At 47.9% G+C, this 20,198-nt stretch overlaps 1 protein-coding gene across 2 annotated transcripts; it reads left to right on the top strand.

The window, feature by feature from the left end:
- The first annotated feature begins 6,967 nt into the window (after positions 1-6,967).
- On the top strand, positions 6,968-15,673 carry LOC146344434 (receptor activity-modifying protein 2-like). 2 transcript variants are annotated; one of them, XM_084857345.1, is made up of 5 exons: positions 6,968-7,263; positions 7,415-7,563; positions 10,126-10,215; positions 12,006-12,108; positions 13,296-15,673. In XM_084857345.1, exons 1-5 carry the CDS (start codon positions 6,983-6,985, stop codon positions 13,549-13,551), a joined length of 879 nt encoding a protein of 292 aa, XP_084713471.1. In that variant the 5' UTR covers positions 6,968-6,982; the 3' UTR covers positions 13,552-15,673. The 2 variants fall into 2 exon arrangements, with proteins under 2 accessions (XP_084713471.1, XP_084713470.1); XM_084857344.1 differs by lacking the exon at positions 6,968-7,263 and having other exon boundaries at positions 7,494-7,563; positions 10,123-10,215.
- The last annotated feature ends 4,525 nt before the right edge of the window (positions 15,674-20,198 follow it).

Below are 20,198 nucleotides of genomic sequence, written 5' to 3'. Positions count from 1 at the left end.
GGGACTCAGAGCTCAAGTCAGGAGGGGTGTAGGGAACTTCTGAGGTATGCTCTTGGCTCAAGTTGAGACATTAATTTATTTTGAACATCTCAAGAGGCAAATCTCCAGAACATCAGACCGCTCACAACCTTTTCCTTCTTTCTCCAAATGATTGCTTAGAACAAGGCATGAACGCAAATGATGCAAGAGGAAGGTTAGCTTCTGCAGGTCCAGCTGTGTCTGCCAGAAATGGTTGGCGAGGGCTAATTGGCCCCTCTCAAACTCCAGAGATGTTGACTCCAGTGTGCGTGTCTGTGGCAAGGGCGTGCACACAGGCTGTTTCGCCGAGGGCTTAGATCCAGCCGTCATGACCTCAGCAAGCGGCATCGGAGGTGCTGACAAGCTTGGACTCCATCCAGCATATGATCTGTTCCAGATGTGGCCCAGGGAGTGGGAGTGGGAGTGAGAGAAGCCTGCTTGTACAATCCAAGGAAAATCAGTCTCTCCCTGTGAAAGCACAAAGTTTTGGGTGATGAGGATGGGGAGCCATCTGGCTGGGTGGTTTCTGACCCATGCATTGCACACATGTGTGAGGGGAAGGGGAGGGAGCTGGCAGAAAAGGCTCTGCTTGGATGCAGCTGTTGTCCCTGGCCCCCGGGCAGAGTTGGGTTCTTTGTGATTCCCTCTGCGGGTGTGTCCAAAAACTTCCTGGTGGCCCTGCTTTTGCTTGCAGTTGAGAGAGGCCCACACTGGGATAGTCACAGGGCAGGTTGGCGGCTCAGAGCCAGCGTGGTAGCCATGGATGGACTTGTCCCTGGATGTGTGATCCTTACGTTCCAAGTCTTTCCTCTGCAGCAGATTTGTAGTATTGCTCTTGGCCTCAGTGCCTCATCCATTAAATGGGGGTATTTGGGCTGTTGAGAGGCAAATGCAAATGAAACTTCACCACAAAGCACTTGGTCATTTCAAAAGTGTGAAGTGCAATCAGCATTTGGTGGGGGTGGGATGACCAGCCATGGTGGTAAGGGCCGGATCACACAGCATTATTCATCTACTTATTTCGATTCTTAGCCCACCCCATTCCCAAAGGCTTAAAGCCAGTAGCAACGTTAGAAACAAGCCATTAAAACTCTGAACTCAAACCAAAATCTAACAAACATTCACCAATGAAAAGAGCCTAACTTGCTCCTCCCCTAGTCACTGGATGGTTGTGCAAACAACACAGGCTTCTTATCCTGCGGGTCCTGCCTCTTTGGAACAAGAGGCACAGGGGCCTCCATGAACTTGGCACGTGGGAAGCTTTGTCTTCAGTTCTCAAAGAAGCTGCAGTGGAGCGCATTGATACAGGCTGTGCAATGCACAAACTGCTTTACAAGGCTGTCTTGTTGACTATAACTTCCCTTCATTGCTTTTTACAGGTAGGAAAGCCAAGGCTGAAAGGGAATGATACTGAAAGCCAGGGATCAGCACAGGAGCCTGTTTCCAGCCTTGCACTTCGCGATGTTACCTGAAGAGAAGGGTGCCTCTGAGCATGTACAGAGCTGTTTCCCCCTCTCTAATAGCTCCCACACATATTCAGCATTTGGAGATACCTTTTTTAATTTGAGGCTCCCTCCATATTCTGTGATATATAGGGGGATCCCTGAAATAGGGACTTTCTGGGCATTTTTGCTGTGTATACCATGCTCGTTTGAGTAACTTGTGGCTTTATGCTACGCACAAGGGACCATTAGAGAAACAAAGGGAACTGATATTTCACCATGGCCTCCTGGGAGCTGCACCATATTCTAACTGGGCCCACCCATGTAGCTGGTCATGCACTAGACCTTGTGTTTGTTTCTGGAGAAGCGGGGAGTGATCTGGAAGTCGGGGGTATATCCACCACCCCCTTGTCATGTTCAGATCACTATCTGGTGACATTGGACTTCTCGGTTCCACAACCCCTCCGCAGGGGTGGAGGACCCATTAAAATGGTCCGCCCCAGGCGTCTTATGGATCCAAATGGATTCCTGAACGCGCTTGGGGATTCTCTGGGGCACGCCAACGGCCACTCGGTCGAGACCCTGGTGGTGGCTGGAATGCAGCAATCACTGGGGCATTAGATCAGGTGGCTCCGAAACGCCCTCTCCCCCTGAACAGGGCTCGGACTGCACCATGGTTCAATCCGCGGTTACGAGCTCTGAAACAGGAGGTGAGACGGCTAGAGCGCCGGTGGTGGAAGTCTTGCTCCAAAGACGATCAGACACGGGCTAGAGCTGTATCTTCAGCCTATCACGTGGTGGTGAAGGCAGCAAAAAAGGAATATTATGCTGCCTCCATCGCGTCTGCAGAGTGCTGTCCCAGGAGGCTGTTCCAAGTGGTCCGGAGCCTGGTTGGTCCTGTGGCTCCGGAACCACTGGAGCATTCTAAGGCCTCCTGTGAGGCCTTGGCAAGGCACTTTGCAGATAAAATTGATGAGATTAGGTGTGTTACTCTGCACGCTGTGGATACAGTTAGTGAGCAAGAGGCGGCCTGTGGCAAACCGGTTTTGTGGGATCGGTTCCAGCTTCTTCCTCCTGATGAAGTGGACAAGGTGCTTTCATTTGTAAGGCCGACCACCTGCTTACTTGATCCTTGCCCATCGTGGCCCATTATGGGCTGAAGAGAGAGACTGGGTGAGGGGATCAGGGCGGTGGTGAACACCTCCCTTGAGGAGGGAGTGATGCCATCAGCCCTCAAGGAAGCAGTGATAAGACCGCTCTTAAAGAAGCCCTCCTTGGATCCTCAAGTTCTGAACAACTTTCGCCCAGTCTCAAATCTGCCATTTTGGGGCAAGGTGATTGAGTGGGTGGTGGCGGTGCAGTTGAAGGCACACTTGGAAGAAACTGATTATCTAGACCCATTTCAGTCGGGCTTCAGGCTTGGGCATGGGACAGAAACGGCCTTGGTCGCCTTGGTAGATGATATGAGGAGGGCTCTGGATAGGGGTGAATGCTCCTTCCTTGTTCTCCTCGACCTCTCAGCGGCTTTTGATACCGTTGACCACGGTATCCTCCTGGACCGCCTGGAGGGGTTGGGCATTGGAGACACCGTATTGCGGCGGTTCTGGTCCTTCCTCTCCGGCAAGTACCAGAGGGTAGCACTGGGAGAGGAGGTTTCGGACCCGTGGCCGCTCACTTGTGGGGTGCCACAGGGTTCCATCCTCTCCCCGATGCTATTTAACATCTATGTGAAGCCGCTGGGGGCTATCATCAGGAGGTTTGGGGTGCAGTGTCATCAATATGCAGATGACACGCAGCTCTACCTCTCGTTTAAATCTTCAAGGTTGGCCGTGGAATCCCTGTCCAAATATCTGGAGACGGTGAGTGGCTGGATGGGGAGGAATAGGCTAAAGCTGAACCCTGACAAGACCGAGGTACTTTTGGTGGGAGACAAGAGGAGGCTAGGGGATGTTGACCTGGTGTTGAATGGGGTACGGCTACCCTTGAAAGACCAGGTCCGCAGCCTGGGGGTCATTTTGGATTCCCAGCTGTCCATGGAGGCTCAGGTGTCAGCTGTGAGCCGGACAGCGCTGTATCAACTCCATCTGATACGGCGGCTGCGCCCCTTCCTTCCTGACCATCTGCTCCCATCGGTAGTACATGCCCTGGTCTCCTCTTGTTTAGACTACTGTAATGCGCTCTACGTGGGGTTACCCTTGAAGACGGTTCGGAAGCTGCAGCTGGTACAGAACGCGGCGGCTCGCCTGATTAAAGGCAGCCACCGGCGAGATCACATCACTCCAGTGCTGAAGGAGTTGCACTGGTTACCAGTTGTTTTCCGGGCCAAATTCAAGGTGTTGGTTTTGACCTTTAAAACCCTTATATGGTTCCGGCCCAGCCTATCTTAAGGAGCGCCTCCAGCAGCACCAGACAGGCCGCTTAACAAGATCAGCCTCGGATGGCCTTCTCTCTGTCCCATCAGCCAGGACAGCTAGACTGGTGGGGACGAGGGAGAGGGCCTTTTCTGTAGTGGCCCCCACTCTGTGGAACTCCCTCCCTAGGGAACTCCATCATGCCCCCTCTTTAATGAGCTTCCGTCGTGCATTAAAAACGTGGCTGTTCAGGCAGGCATTTGGGGTGGGTTAGGGTATTTTAGAAAATGTTTTTATTGTAGAATTTTATTGTTTTATTGTATGTTGTACATCACCCAGAGTGGCTGGGTGACCAGCCAGATGGGCGATTAATAAGTTAAATAAAAAATAAAAAATAAATATTTGGAGTGGGGGGGTGAGAGAGAGAGAGAGAGAGAGAGAGAGAGAGAGTTGATCCATAATAACATTTGCTTATTGCAGTGTGAACTTATGTAACCCTGTGTGCGTATAGACAATGTTAACTTAGGTAAATGGCTGCACCAGACAGTTGGGCAGAGCCTAACTGTCTGAAACAGATATGGCATGATTTGCATGAAGCCTAACACCCTCTCAAGGGTGGAGGAACTTCCAGATGGGTGGAGCTGTAGTTTGGACCACTGGAATATTATCTTTCACCTGCAGCTTCATTGTACCAAAACAGGAACATTACATGTTTTGTACAGTAGCTAGAGGGGGATGATCAATAATTGGACTACAGGTATACAGTCCCAGGATTCTTGGCATAAAGTCAGTCAGAAGAAGGCCAAGCGAGATGAGAGCTGAGATTCTGTCCACCTGTTTCTGACCAGAACATCAACTTGCTGTGGAGACATAATCAGTCTCCCAGTAAGGACCAGAGAATTGGTGAAATAGACATAGTTAGGGATGTCAGAGAATTTCGCCATGAATCTCAGGGAGGCCGAATGCCAGCGCATTCGGCCCCCCGAAATTGGTGGCAAAAACGGTCTGCCCCCCCCCCGCCCTGCCCGGGACGGGACTTACCTTGGGCGAATCCTCCTGGCGACGGCGGCTCTGGCAGCAGTTCGGTGGCAGTTCAGCGGCGGCGGCTGCCAGTCTTCCAACCGGCTGCTGCTGCCGCCATTTCCAGTAAAAAAAAAACCAAAAAAACGTGATAGGCTACGTAAAGATTTACGTAGCCTATCACGGCTAGATTTTTAAAAAATACCGTGATAGGCTACGTAAATGTTTACGTAGCCTATCACGGCTGAGTAAAAAAAACACAAAAAAACCCCGCGCGTACGCAAATGGCGGCGCCCACGGGCGCCGCCATTTGCGTTCCTTATTTTGGCACGTCTAGTCTACGTAAACATTTACGTAGACTACAGTGAAAATAAGGGGAACGCAAATAGCGTAGCGTCTACGCTATTTGCGTTCCCCTTATTTTCGCCGTAGTCTATGTAAATGTTTACGTAGACTAGACGTGCCAAAATAAGGAACGCAAATGGCGGCGCCCATGGGCGCCGCCATTTGCGTATATGCGGGGAGGGTAGTTTTTTTTTACTCAGCCGTGATAGGCTACATAAACATTTACATAGCCTATCACGGCTGACTGCAGGGATGCAAACGGCGGCAGCTATGGCGGCCGCCGCCATTTGTGGCCCGGCCAGCCAGAATTTCGGGGGGAGGGATGGAACGCCTCCCCCCCACCGCGAATCAAATTTCGTTCAAGGTAAGTGACTTTCGTACATCCCTAGACATAGTGCAGTCTTATCTGTCTAGCACTAGATAGAAATTGGAATCATTATTCATTTATGTGCAGAGTTTGCTGCATAAGAAAATAAAGCTTTGAATACTGAGTAATGTGTTCCTTTGGATCAAGGGCTGTTTGGGTGTCTCCGGGAGCAAGATAAAAATTCCACAAATATCTGCAAGAATATTTGGTGGTTAAGGTTACCTTTGGTGGTTAAGGCGACATCTGGGGCAGATGTCCAGATATCCACTATAACACACATGGCAGGGTGGGTAACTTATGTCTGCCAGATGCTGGACTCCAAGTCCCATCGGTCCCAGCCAGCACAGTCAATGGTCAGGGTGATGGGAGTTGTAATCCAACAACATCTGAAGGGCCGCAGTTTCCCTATCTCTGACATAGGGAGAGTGGGCCAAGTTAGAGAATGAGGATTTAAAGGAGGCTTGATGCTCAGCAACCCTCCTTGTCCTTTTAGAAACTAATCTCTGGGCAAGGCCAAACAGGATCTGAACCTTGATCTGAATCGTATAGCTAATGAACCGCCAGGTACGTGTGATGCACCTTGTTGAAAAAGACAGAAGCATCCCAAGCTGAAACCATTTTTGTCCCCCAAGCAGACAACTTTGGAGCCTGATGCCAAGCTGTAATGCCCCGCAGACTATCTGGCATAATTGTGTTGAGGCCAAGTGCTGTGACAGAGCACACGGTCTGTATGCACAGGTTCCAGCCCAGGCTCAGTCCCTGGTATCAAAGCATCTTGGGTGCTGGGTGCTGGGAACGTCCTCGGCCCAAGAGATCCTTGGGAGTCACTTCCAGTCGGAGCAGACAGTCCCAGGCTGGATGAACCAATGGTCTGACTCTGCATTGGTCATGTCATTATGTTGATGTTGCTTCAGAAAAAGAAGATCTCCCTGGCAGTCCCCCTGGGCCACACTTCAGGTCAGTTCAAAATGCTGCTCTGAGAACTGAGGCTCCTGTAGATAGCTAGTAGGTCTTGGGAGACCTGAGTTCAACTCTAACTTTGGCTCAGTCCCCCATCTGTAAACTGTTGATAATAGTGATCTAAGAGAGTGGAGAAATGTGCTGAGACGTTGTGTTTTGCAGATAATCAGCCAACATAGTACAGCAGTGGCAAACACAGTCAAGATTGCAAAGGGTATTGCTATTTTGAAATGGCTGAAAATGTAATGTGTGCTGGATGTCGATCAGCACAGAGGTGCGAGATACACGTGGTGTTGTACTTATATGAGAAGGATTTACTCCTACATTATAGGGAACCGTAACTCTCTCTCCAAGAGGTGCCTGGTTGCATTAAACATGTATATCCTCCCCGCTCCTTTTCTTGATCTTCACAGATGTTATACTTTGGAGCATTTTTAATGTAGCGTTTGTTTGTGGCATCTTTTAACCCTGGTTCAGACATGCGTCAGATGAGCTGTGCAGATGTCAGTGTAGCCCTCGGGCCGTCTGTCCCATGTCTGATTTTGCACTGGTGGGGCAGGGGCGGGGGCGGGGGAGGCAGTGTCTGTTTCCACAGGCTTGGCGCCCTCTCTCTTCCCTCTGCCCTGACTGCCCATTTTGAGCTGTCTCTTGGATTACACAACAAAGCAGACAGAACAAGTAGGAAACTGCCAAGCAAAGGCCTTGTAAAGTCGGTGTACTGTGACCAGTGCTGTGTTGCTGGAAGGCAGGCTGACCCAAGGTGGCTGCCCCGAGGTTACAGAGGTCCTGGTGACTCTGCATGGGTGTGGGAGCAAGGGAGGAGGCTTGAGCTTCACTGAGGCAGAGCCCCTGGGAGCAGGGCTTGCTCCTGAATCTCATTTTTCACATGTCTGCTGCACTCTCGCTACCAGCCCTGTCAGAGGAAAGGAGGCGCTTCCTGTTATTCCAATTCAAACCTCGGGCTGGACAGGAGGGAACAGGCAGCTGCGCAGAGTGCCAGGGGCGACCAGGATGGAGGGCCAGGGTCTGCCCCTGCGGCTGGGCCTGCTGCTCCTCACAGGTACGTCCTTCTTCCGAGGGTGGGTGTGGTGGGCAGCAGAGAGCTTTGGTGCAGCTTTTGCGGGACAGCGCATTGTGGCTTTGCTTCTCTGGGCTGGAGAGGGTGGCGAGGTTCCTCCTCGCCCTGGAGAGGTTGGGTGCAGTCGGCAAATGGGTGGTGGGGCCCCTCAGGGGACTCCTGCAGGTCAGACTCAGATCTCTGAGCCTGACAGGCACCGCTTTCTTGGACACCATTTCTCATTTGAAATGGAGCGCTTAGTCCTTTTCCTGAGCCTGGCATTACCTTCTGGTCTCTGTGTGTGCACCACACTCCTTTTTAATTTACGCGTGCAGTATTTTCCCTGCTCGCCCACTATCTGCAAGTCATTTTCGTACTAAGTTCTTCATTATCTATGCCTCAAGATCCCAGTGGGGCTAGTCCAAGTAATGTTATGTTCTAGGTGATGCTCCCCCCGTTACCCCCTACCCTAGTTTTGCTGCCGCTTTGCTATCCCCACAGGAGTGACTCCCCTCCCCACGCCAAGCTCCCTTTTGTACAAGGCCAGCCATGCTCAGCCTTTGGGGGAATTTGCCATGCCCCAAGCACTCTGATCCCATCTGAGGCAGGGGCCAGTCTCTCTAGCTTATTAACTGCTTTGGCTATTTGCTTCATTTTTCAAGTTCAGGCTTGCAGTGTCTTCTGAAGGTAAACAATGCTCTTACGGCCAACTATTTTGGCATGGGCATCTCACCTTTTAAAATATATGCATGGGGCTCTTTCTGGGGGGCATTCAAGGACCTGCTGTCGTGTGCCCCTTTTGGCATTGGGTGGGCAAGGATCGTTCCTGGAATCATAGAGCTGAAGGGGCCAGGATTCCTCTGTTGCCAGGCAGGGCCATCCCTCCATTCCCCCAGGCCCTCTTGGAGATAAACACGTGTGATCCAAGGGCCACAAGCAAAGGACAGATGCATTTTTCTAACAGAGCAAATATGTCCAGAATGGCAGAAACAAGTGATCCAAGCCACATGCTGCAAGACAAAGCAATGATGCTCCCAGGAAGATAGAACCTCAAATTTGGCAGTTAGATATGGCCTAGCATGAGCAGAGTGCACTCACAAAGTCATTTATCATAGAATCATAGAATAGTAGGGTTGGAAGGGACCTACAAGACCATCGAGTCCAACCCCCTGCTCAGTGCAGGAATCCAAGTCAGAGCATCCCCGACAGATGGCTGTCCAGCCTCATCTTGAATGCCTCCAGTGTGGGAGAGCCCACCACCTCCCTAGGTCATTGGTTCCATTGTCGTATTGCTCTAACAGTCAGGAAGTTTTTCAAGGGAAATTTACATCTCTTTGCCACACAGCATCCTGTCCCCGGTTGTAGCAGTTCCTCAAGCTCCAGAGGAAGTATATGTAGGAGAAGCCCTTCCTGCCCCAATGGACTACGATGCATGGCTTAAGTAACATATAAAACAAAGGGCCTGTTCGCAGGTAATGACAGCCCATGAATAAACCATGAGCTCTTGGGGACAAGTGGGGGAGAGCAGGTGTGTTGCCTGCAGTGTACCTGCCTCTTCTGCTTCACTCCACAACCCAGGATTGGCTCCTTCATAGGATGTGGAGTTTGATGTTCAAACCCGGACAGCAATTCACCCAACAATAAACCATGGGTCAGGCATGACAACCCATGGGCTGTTGAATCAATTCCAAAATGCACAGTCAGGCAATACCTTCCAATCAGGTAAGATGTTATAAAAAGCAAGCTGGGATGGGGGAAGAGGAGAGGGAGGTGGAGGGAAGCTGAGTTGATGTTGAAGGAATGACGTCTGCAGGATGGAGAATCTTAAGATGGAGTGGAGGAGGAGGTGCAGGGTTAAATTCAGTTCAGTCCAGCTCAGTCCAATTAACAACTGGATTTTACATTTTCAAAAGTGGAGAAATCAGTCATGATGTGTTCATTTGTCCAACATTCCTAGGTGTAACCTGAAACCTGTGTGCCACCCAGTAGAGTCGAATCCATTTAAGCCTGCACCACCTTCTCCCCCACTCCATCTTTAGACATTGACCATACAAGCTTCATGACTTCAGTCAGCCTTTCCCCCCTCCCTCTCCCCTTCCCCCAAACCTACTTACCTGATGAAGAGATCTGGAGATCTTGAAAGCTTGCTCACAATGCTGTGCATATTTGGTTGGTCCTAATAAAGGTATTGTCTGACTGTGGATTTTGGGTTAAGTACGGATATGTTTCATGCAAATGCATATATCAAGAGATCCAGCATTGTTCTTTTAAAATAAACGCAGCTCAGGAAGGGAAAAACTGGAGCGGAAAAGGAGCAGGAGGGGAGAGAGGAGTGCTTCACTCTTTCCCTGGTTGCTGGGACTCTGCCCCGAATTGCCCCTCTAAGCTGCTGTCCTCTCCAGGGGATTCCAAACTTGTTTTGTGAGGACAAGCACTCCTTGCCTTGAACCTAAATAGAATTCTCTCCATTTCAGAGAGATTGTTCCAAAGTCGACCCCTCTAATAGCTAGAATCCTTCCTCAAGCCACTCTTGCATTCCCTTCTGTTCTCTCTCACCTGCAGCAGCTATTAGACTTGATGCTCATTCTTGGACAACAGTGACTCCCCAGAATGCCAGCATTTCTTTGGAAGAAGGAAACGCAACATTCTACAATCGTGAGTTCTGTTATGCATCATATGGAGAAAGCAGATAGGGAGAAGTTTTTCTCCCACTCTCATAATTCTAGAACCCGAGCAATGAAGCTGAATGGTGGGAGATTCAGGACACACAAAAGAAAGTACTATTTCACACAGTGCGTTGTTGAACTAAGGAATTAGCAACCACAAGTTGTGGTGATGGCCACCAACTTAGATGGCTTTAAAAGACATTACACAAATTCATGGAGGATGAGGCTATCCATGGCTACTATTTATGATGGCTATGTGCTACCTCCACAGCTGCTGGGCAATAAGCACAAGAGAGGGCTGTGGCCTTCATATCTTCCTTGTGGGCATCCCACTGGGGCACCTGGTTGTTCTCATGACAGCAGAACCTGGCAGTTGCTGGGGTGGGGATTCTGGTGCCTCTGAGCATGTACAAGTGCATTTCCCTCCCACCCCTGAATAATCACAGCTTGCTCCACACATAATGGCATCCTCATCATTATGAGAACACAGGAATTTCCATTTGGGGTCTGACCAGTTGCTCATCTAGCACCCTGCTTTCTGGCAGAGGCCAGGTCAATTGGCCTTGGCAAAGCTTACAAACAGGGCAAGAGAGTGACAGCCATCCCAGAGCCCTCCAGGTTTTGGTAGTCAGATGAATCTGATGGAGGTAAACATGAGGTTTGCACTTGGGGTTATCTTTGCCCAGCATTCCCACACCTGGTGCCCTCCAGATGTTCCAAGTCCCATCAGCCCCAGCCAGCATGGCCAATAGTAAGGAATCCTGGGAGTTGTAGTCCAAAACCTCTGGAGGGCAGCCGGTTGGGGTTGTCTTAGCCTATAGCCACCAAGAGAATGTCCCCCCAGAATCTAGAGTGCAATGTCTAACAACATCTCCTCCTTTCAGGTAGGAGACCCTGAGGAATACGGATGGGCGTGCACTCCCGCTTGCAGGCTCCACCTCAAATCCTTCTAAAGACTCACACTTTAAAATCTCCAAAACTAGGGCTTGCAAGTTTCAAAGTCAATCTGCCTGCCAAGGTGGCACTGCAGAGGTCATACAGTTCCCGACATGGAATTTGATCTTTAAAAAGAAAGAAAGAATGAACTTAAGCTTCCCTTCTAGTTTGCATTTGAAGGCAGTAGACGATTGGTCAGCTGCTGAGAAGAGAAACTCCCCCCTCCCCCCACATCAGATCTCATGCCTTGACTCTTTTCATATGCCTGTTGTTTTGAGCCACTTTAGGGACGCCAGTCAAAAAGTGAGACATACAACGGAAAATACAGGAAAGAAGACATGCAGAATCATTTGCTCACTGCCATCCTGGGGAAAATATATGCTGACTGATTAAACAAATAATCAAATGGCTGCCAGTACTCTTAAAGACAGTTCTGAGAGGCAAGATGGAGATGCACTATGGTGGGGGCAGGCAACACGCGGCCTTCCAGATGTTTCAGCCCACGACTCCCACTAGCCCTTGCCAGTATAGCCAGTGGTGAGGGATGATAGGAACTGTAGGGCAAAACACCTGGAGGGCTACAAGTTGCCCCACCTCTGCACTATGGAATCCTCCCTGCATGGGCCAGTGGTCTGTCCATAATGGGACAGAATGATGGCTGTACTCCATTAGTCCTGTTGGTGCATCTACCTAAACCCTTGTTCTACAGTTTTCTTCAGGATTCCTCTTTTCCACTATAGGCTTTTATAAGGTATAGAGCCTGTACCTTTCTTCCTCTCTGCTGACCGAGCAGACACACCCGAGGGACATGACCCATAACGTTTTGCTTCCTTTCCTCTCTAGATGCATTGTACAGTGCCATTGCAGAAAACTGCTGGATTTTGTTTGTTCACCAGATGGGCAATGTCAGCAAAGTGCACTGGTGTGAATGGAGAGCTATTAGCAGGTATTATAGAATTCACGTTTATACTGGACATGGAAATGGGTGACATCGCATTAAACTAAACTTTAACCAGTTTTTGTGCAAATTAGAAATATGGTCACTTCTTGAAAATTCAAATTTGAAATCCTGAATTTTGACATTCAAATGTTGACATTTCAGTTTGGTTTTTAAAAACAAAACAAAAGCAAAACCCAGATTCTGAGACATATTGATAAAATGTTTAAATATATTAATTTGCCAGAAATGATTACTGAACACTTCTAAAGAAAGGCATCTCTTTAGAAGTGTTATTTCTTGTTTAACTGGAAGAGCATAACATCACATTTTTGCAAGCAAATTTGATTTGGGAAAATGTTTTGGTCCCCCCAGCTCCATTTTGATATCATCTAATTTGGGTGTGGCATCTGTCTTGTGTTTTTACCTGTGTTGGTGGATTTCAAATTGTGTTCCAGGAAACCCTGGGGCATTTCAGATTTATTGGGGGATCCTTAATTAGAGGATTAGTAATGGTGGGAGGAACATTTAAGCACTGCCCAAAAAGAGGAGTTGCATCAAGAAAAAGAGAACAAAAGAAGACACTCATTTGCATAACATTTGCGCATGCACATGTATAGGTGCAAATTTTGAAATAATAACTAATTTAAATAGAAATATAGTACATCTCACCGTAGTCAAGAAGACTGACTGACTGCTCAGTCTGCTGTCTAAGTGCTAACAGTGGATGGGAAACTTCATGGCCCATCTCTGCTCTCCCTCCTTCCGGTTCTTTGACCTTAAATCAGACTTGGACTGGACAGCCCATCAAATAGAGGACACCTTCAAATAGAGGATTGTCCTCTGCCAGCCCTCCAAAATAGAGGACTGTCCTCTGTAAAGTAAGACACCTGGCCACCTCCATTCTTGAAAGTCAGCCTATCTTGCTGTTCTAGGCTATATTCTCAGTTCATGAGTGGGTTTGATAGGGAGGCTGCGTAGACCTAGTCCATGTGAATGAAGTGTGTACCCTAGAACATCGAGGTTGGTGAGAAAAGTGTTCAAGAGAGTAGAAAGTGTAAAAACCACTGAGGTCTGCAGGGCAAGGTTTCCCCTGAGGGCAAGGGACCAACGTTTCCTTTGTGGATGGGCTCCATCTAATGCTGCTACTCCTGGCTCTCGTCCTCTGTTTCCTCATCTCTTTATCCACTCCACAGACCTTACAGTGACCTGCGACGCTGCCTGGAAGACTGGGCGGATAGCCTGAACTATGGCTATCCCAATGCCTTGGCTGAGAACTACACTGTCTTTAGTCATCGCATGTACTTCCTCAACTGCACCACAGAACAGTCACCTCTCCTGGATCCCCCTGAAAATGTTTTGCTGCCCCTCATCATAACTCCCATCTGCCTCATCCCTTTCCTGGTCACCCTTGTTGTATTGAAGAGCAAGGATGGGGAGATGCAGTCATGAGTCCTGACCTTCATTTACTAATACTAACACCGTAGGGCTGCCATGGACTAGCACCTTGCAATGCTATTACAATCCTCATCTCTTGACTATCATGGGATTGGTCTCCTCCTGCTCTGAGACCACACCCTGGCATGAACCGCTGCATGGGAGACTTAACTCTGAGACTTGGAATGCTAAAGTTATTGGGGCACCTTGCAACTTGTACTAAAAGAGGTGGCATAGAACCTTTGTCCTCCGTCAAAGAAGCAAATGCAGCCACATGTACACAGCAGACTTAAATCAATTTGAAAGTGGCCTAACTGTTGTAGCTCATTCTGAAGGAATTCTGGGAACTATAGTGCTACAGAACTGCTGGAAATTATTGGTGAGAACTCCCTAGACTCTTTACAGAATTGGTTTCCAGAGTTCAGTGAAGGGAAGACATGACAGTTAAAGATTATAGGGTGTATCTGAGTAGGCCAAACATATGTGAGTCCTTCTTTTAAGCAGTAAAGCTCTGAGCACTTGTGTAAGCATTTCTCTCTGTAGATTGCCATCTTCTCCCCAAAATACCCCAGGACTTTGCAGCTGACCAAGTACATTCGGTGCCTATTGATTCCATACACCAATAAAGCTGCGTATTTCCTTAAAGGCTATGGGGTTAGTCAGCTGTTTCTCGCTTCCCTGTTTATTAGGACTGAGTTCCTTGAGCAGGCTTTCTAGCTGGGCAAGCTCAGACCATTCCAAACAAATCCAGATTCCCCTTTGCAGGTACAGGAAACCAGGAAACAAAATGGATCTGCCCAGTATCCCCAACTGTCCTTTTGCTCATCAGAAGCTTCATAATCTGTATCCTTTTGCTTCATTGTTCACAGAGGCCTCAAAAGCTGTCGGGGATCAGCTTGTAGCAGGTGGGGATGTCTAAGATACTTTCATGTGATTACACAAATTGCATTTCTCCATTTCAAAAAGGGCACTGTGGAACTTGAGAAGATGCAGGAAAGACCAAGATTGATCAAGGTGATAACATTTCTCCTTGTGGAGAAAGGCATAGGAGGATGGGGCTTTTTAGTTTAGAAAACCAATGACCAAGGAGGAACATGATAGAAGCTGTTAAAATGACGAACAATAGACAGAAAAGGCAATCAAGAGCACTCCTAAATGGTCTCTGAAAATGTGCCACAAGTCCATTGTAACCATTGTGTGATACTCCTACAAATCGTTTCAGTGACAATCGCTGCTTCCATAGCAGCTTTCATCTCCACTTCTTGCAGATGCTTGAGACAACCTTGTTGCTTGCTGCATTCTAGTGTTTTTTCATACATGTTTTATGGAGGGTTTTGTTTAACTGTTGTTTAAAATGCAGTTACAATGCCAGCTGTTAAAGTGTTATTGAGGCTTTTCAGGGCTGTGTCTTTAATTAATAGATTCCTCCTTTCAGCTTATCACCTTTTTATTTTTTCCTCTTCTGGATTACAGTAGCATTACTGATAAATAGCCTCTTAATTGCACCTTAATTTGTCAGTCCTGTTCCCTTCAAAGGGAGCACCTCTTTACTGATTTCCTCTCATCATTAAAACATTTTCATGTTTATAATGAAACACTGCTATTTCATTATTTTAAGAATGAAAAAAGAGGAAAGCAGGCAACATGAAATGACTAGTTACGATGCATTTGAGAGGCTACCTGTCAGTAATGCCTGTCATGCTAGGCAGGAAATAATAAAGGGCAGAAGCTACCAGAAGGAAGCTATTAAGATTGCAGGTGAGCTTTGCTGAATGGGACTTATTTGTGTGTAAGCCTTATAGAAGGATCTTAGCCATGGGGACAGAAATAGAGCAATAGAAACAGAGTTGTTGTACCCCCTCCCTAAGGGGATAAGACTAGCCCCCTCTTTATTATCCTTTAGATGGGCAGTGATGCCTATATTGTTCTGTCAAGCTTTTGATGGTTTCTAATGTTGCTTTCCGATTTTACTATAATGAATGTTCTGGCTCTGGTTTTCATGTTATTGTTATGCTGTATTAGTTTTATCCTGATTTTATTGCTGTTTTCATCTGAATTTTGTATATTACCTCAAGCACCCAGAGGATGGAGAGGCAATTTATAAATATGTCCAATAAATAAAATATATTAACTGCTATGTGGAACCATTGTTCTAATCCCACTTCCAGATGTCTGTGGGGAGGCAATGCCTCATCAGTGCAGAGGGGCAATCCCAACTTTTATCTTGGAAAGCTCCCACACCCCGTAGGGCTCATGCAGGAAGAGTGGTTTTTCTGCTCCTCCCCCTCCCCAACCACGTTTTTTTAAAACAAAAAACAATTCCTTCCAAAAACCAATGGGACAGAATTAATCTACACGTACACTGGCCTAGATTACTGGCTTGTTTGGGGGCATGTCTGGGTGTCAGAATCCTGGATCACCTCTCCCTCAGCATTCCTCCTTTCCCTTCTCTCTGAGGTTGAAGTTCTGATGTTGGAGGGCTAACGGCCATGGATGTTTCATCCAGAGGGGACTGGATGGGGGGATCTAACGTTGGCTCTCCTCCTCCTCCAAGGGTGGACTGTCTCTCCAGCCTTGGAGGGGGAAATATGAGCTGCCCTATGGCCCCCAGGACCTCCTCCCCGGAACCATAAGATTGCAGCTTTAGTGTGAAAACATCCACAGTGCATATGTGCGAGGGCACATAGTGTTATCCTTAAGAGCTACCATTTTTCCTACAGGCAGGTGTCAGTCCAGGGAACCCTTCAGCCACTCAAATGACTGTTTTTACAAGCCTGAAGACAGGAAAGCACCTTATGACTCAAAGCAACACAGATTCAGAATGCAGTTTCCACTCTTTATTAATACATTCAACCAAAAATACACTGCACATATTTTCCTACCTATCTTATGTCTGCTACTGCTAACAGATAAACACATTTTATGTTATCTCATCCAACATCCCAGCAGTATTCTTTTCAGTGGACAGGGTACCCAGCTATCCTTGCGTAGAAGGCTACGTTCTAACTGTTGACCAGGAATACGGATACTTATGTCCTTAGCTTTCAAGATGGCCAGGCTTGACCAAATTTTCTCTAGCTACGTCAAGTGACTCATGTAATGTTTTTGGCTCTGAGATATACCTTCAGGGTTAGATAAAAATGACATAATTCTAATGGGTTGTCCACCCACCCAGCAGTTTCTCTCTACCACATTTATTTATGTCATTTAGGCAGCAATCCTATGGCTGCTAGACAGTGGCTAGATGGCCATAGGATATCTGGTTTTCGGGGAACTGACCTTGGAGCCTGCCCTCCAAGATTGGTTCCTGGAGAACTGACCTCCTCCCACATCTGCGCTGCCTCAGCGGCAGCGCAGAACAACCACATCCTCCGCACTCGCAAGAGGAGTGCGGAGTGGCCAAAAAGGGGCGTTCCGGGGTGGGGAGGGAGGAAATGCCAGTACGGCACATCCTATGTGTCATCCGACAGCCTCCTCCACCGCTCCGTCATACTGCAGCTAGACAGCTGCAATTGGCTGTCTAGATGAAAATGCAGCGCAGGAGAAGCATGGAGGGAATGATCCCCTCCATGCTTCTCCTGCCCTGCATTGGATAGGCGGTCGCCTCCGAGTTCAGAGGCAGCTGCCTATCTGAAGAGGATTGCATCCTTATTTATTTAAAGAAGGGCTGGGCAGAAAGTAGATCTCCAGAAGTTTTGGACTCTAAACTTTTCAGACCGTTGGCCGTATCAACAGGGGCTTCTGGGAGTTGAAGTCTACAACACATCTTGCCCACCCGATTTAAAACATTTATTTGCCACTCTTCAGCTAGAAAGTCTTTCAGAGAACCTTACAGATAAATATAAAATGAGATGGTCCCTGCCCTTAGGCTTACAATCTATGAAGACATAACAGAAAAAGAAAAAGGGATGAGAGAAAAGCCAGGGCCGGTTGACCCGTGAAACAGGGTGAGGTACCTGCATCAGGTGGTGGAGCGGGACGAGAGGCAAATTGTACTACTCCTGCCCCTGCTCCCACCAATGCCTGCTGCTGTCTCCAGCAGGTGCTGTGCAGAACCCCACCAGCTGTTCTCTCGCCATGGCATTTGCCACGGTGAGAGAGTAGCTGGTGGGGCTCTCTGAAGCAACCACCCGGGCTCTCCCTGCTTTTTTGCATGGCCGGAAGAAGGGGCAGCAGCTCTCATAAGAATTGCCTGAAGTCTTGTGACAGCTGCGTGAGGTCTTGTGAGACTTGCAAGAGCTGTGGCCCTGTTTTCCTGCTGCGCAGCTCTCTACATAGCCAACGATGTCAACAACAATGGTAAGGGGGTCATAGGATGCTGGATGCAATGTGGCAACGGCAGCACCTCAGGAAGTGAAAGATCTCGCACCGAGCCTGAGAAAAGACAAACAAGAACACTACACTTAAGCATCCGTTTTACTGTTACAAGGCTCTTATAATGAGCAGCTGTAATGCAGCCAGACACTGTTGAGCTTCTTATCATGAGCAGCTGGGACAGAAATAGTTCAAAGACATGAGGAGCAAAAATGGCTGGTTTCTCAGCTGAGTCAATGGAGTGGCCCTGCTTCTTATTCTCTCTCTTCTACAGCCAGATAGAATGACTGCTGGCTGAGAGACAAAGCCCAATGAAGCTGGCTTCTCAGCAGGGCTGATGGCTATTCTGCCTTCCTTCCTTACCCCCACTGCAGTCTGATGGAACTTAGTTTATATACTATAAACATCTCTACACCAGCCTAAATCCTGCGTTTAAAATGGGGAGTTCTGCTTCCATTTTAAATGCAGGATCATGACGGGCTCCCTTTTATGTGCGCTTCTTCCCCCCCCCGTCCCGTCCCGTCCCCCTCCTTTCCCTCCTTATCTGAGTCTTCCATATGTTTCATTATTCATCCAATAGATGGAGCTGTGGTCTAGCTTCTCTTATTGCAGCTTTTCCTTTTTCACAGAGGGAACTCAAGTGGAATTCAAGCAAGGTAATTTGATGGCTAATTATCTCCAATCTTTTTACAAATGGAATAAAGGTCATTTAGTGCGGGAAGTGCCCTAGAGGTTGATAATGTCATCTAAAGGGCCTGCTAACTTCTGTGAGGATCCAATCTCAATAGCAGGATAAAAGCTCCATGTGAAGAAGCTCTATGCCTATCTGTTTCAAGCAGCTGGGTTTTGTCCAGGCACCTGATGCCACTGCTAACCTAAGCTAGGGTGCAGATCTATGCACACTTACTTGGGAGCAAGCCCACTGAATACAGTGGGGCTTCTTTCTGAGTAAATATGAAGAGGATTGCACTGTTAACTGCATGCATGCTTCTATCTATATCCATAATACATAGGGTTACATAGGTTCACAGTGAAATAAGCAAACTTTTTTATGGATCAACACCCAGGGAAATTCCCCCAAATATCCATTTAAAATCCCCCTTGTTTCTCTAATGATCCATTGTGCACAAAATCACAAGCTATTCAAGCCAGCACGGCATACACAGAAACAACAAGCCTACTTCAGGGATCCCCCTATGCACCAGAGACCATGGAGGGACTTTAAAAGGGTATTTCCAAATGCTACAACAGCCTTAGTGGAAGAGGGCTGCTTCTGTGCTGCTACTGGCTATTTTTTTCTAAAGAATGTGGGCTCCCATGCAGGACTCCTACAAGGAGGAGCACACACCCATCAAAGCAGGAATGGGCAGAAGGGAGAACTAGATCTACTGGGAGAAATCTGGGTGATCTGCCATAGTTGAGCAAGGATGTCTGGCTCCCAAATGTTTAGCAACAGCAGCAACAAATTGACCACCCCCCTCCCTAATACTGCTATAATGAAGAAAGCTTTGGGTAACCCAGAGTGGATTTTTGTGTGGAAGGACTGTGAGCCCAGCTCAGTTCTGGTGAAAAGGTAAAGGTGTCCCCAACTAGTCGTGTCCGACTCTAGGGTGCGGTGCTCATCCCCGTTTCTAAGCCGAAGAGCCAGCGCTGTCCGAAGACGCTTCCGTGGTCATGTGGCCGGCATGACTGAACACCGAGGTGCACGGAACGCTGTTACCTTTCCCGCCGAGGCGGTACCTATTTATCTACTTGCGATTTCTTGCTTTCGAACTGCTAGGTTGGCAGAAGCTGGGACTGAAGACAGGAGCTCACTCCGTCACGCAGCACTCAGGTCTCGAACTGCTGACCTGCCGACCTTCCAGTCTGCAGTTCAGCAACTTAACCACTAAGCCACCAACAAATTCCTGTGCTTAGAATTCTATAATTCCAAGTATATGTCTTTTGCACCAGGCTCTGGTTGGTGGATTTCATGGTTTTGGTAGGGTGGCCACTTATGAATTGCTAAAAAAGAGGAAATGCATCACCAAAAAAGAGGAGAAAAGATGACACCAGTTTGCAGAAAATGTACATATGCTAATTTATATGTATAGTGACAAATGCAGAAGTAATTATTATAATTTAAATAGAAATATAGTCCATCTCACCATAGTGAGGAAGACTGTGGCCATTTCTACATGAGGCATTTATCGTGTGCTCGTGATTGGTCACTCGCAGAAGTTCGCAGGTCCTATACACCATGCCATCCTCCTCCAGGGCACCTCCTGCTCTTTGCGATCTTTATTGCGTTTTTTTTCATGATGATGAAAGTCTGGCATTTCCCCTCCTCCTGCTATGAACCACCGTAA

This window comes from Heloderma suspectum, chromosome 5, assembly GCF_057233095.1.
Source record: "Heloderma suspectum isolate Gila_16-S chromosome 5, 16-S_ref, whole genome shotgun sequence".
Lineage (NCBI taxonomy): Eukaryota > Metazoa > Chordata > Lepidosauria > Squamata > Helodermatidae > Heloderma > Heloderma suspectum.
This window is presented reverse-complemented; position numbering and strand designations above follow the sequence as displayed.

What these genes read in the sequence shown, in the direction of transcription:
- LOC146344434 (XM_084857345.1), top strand. Translation starts at nt 6,983, where the DNA reads ATGCGTCAGATGAGCTGTGCAGATGTCAGTGTAGCCCTCGGGCCGTCT. An exon ending in GGGCCTGCTGCTCCTCACAG is followed by an intron (nt 7,564 to 10,125) that starts GTACGTCCTTCT and finishes CACCTGCAGCAG; the next exon opens with CTATTAGACTTGATGCTCAT. An exon ending in GAATGGAGAGCTATTAGCAG is followed by an intron (nt 12,109 to 13,295) that starts GTATTATAGAAT and finishes TCCACTCCACAG; the next exon opens with ACCTTACAGTGACCTGCGAC.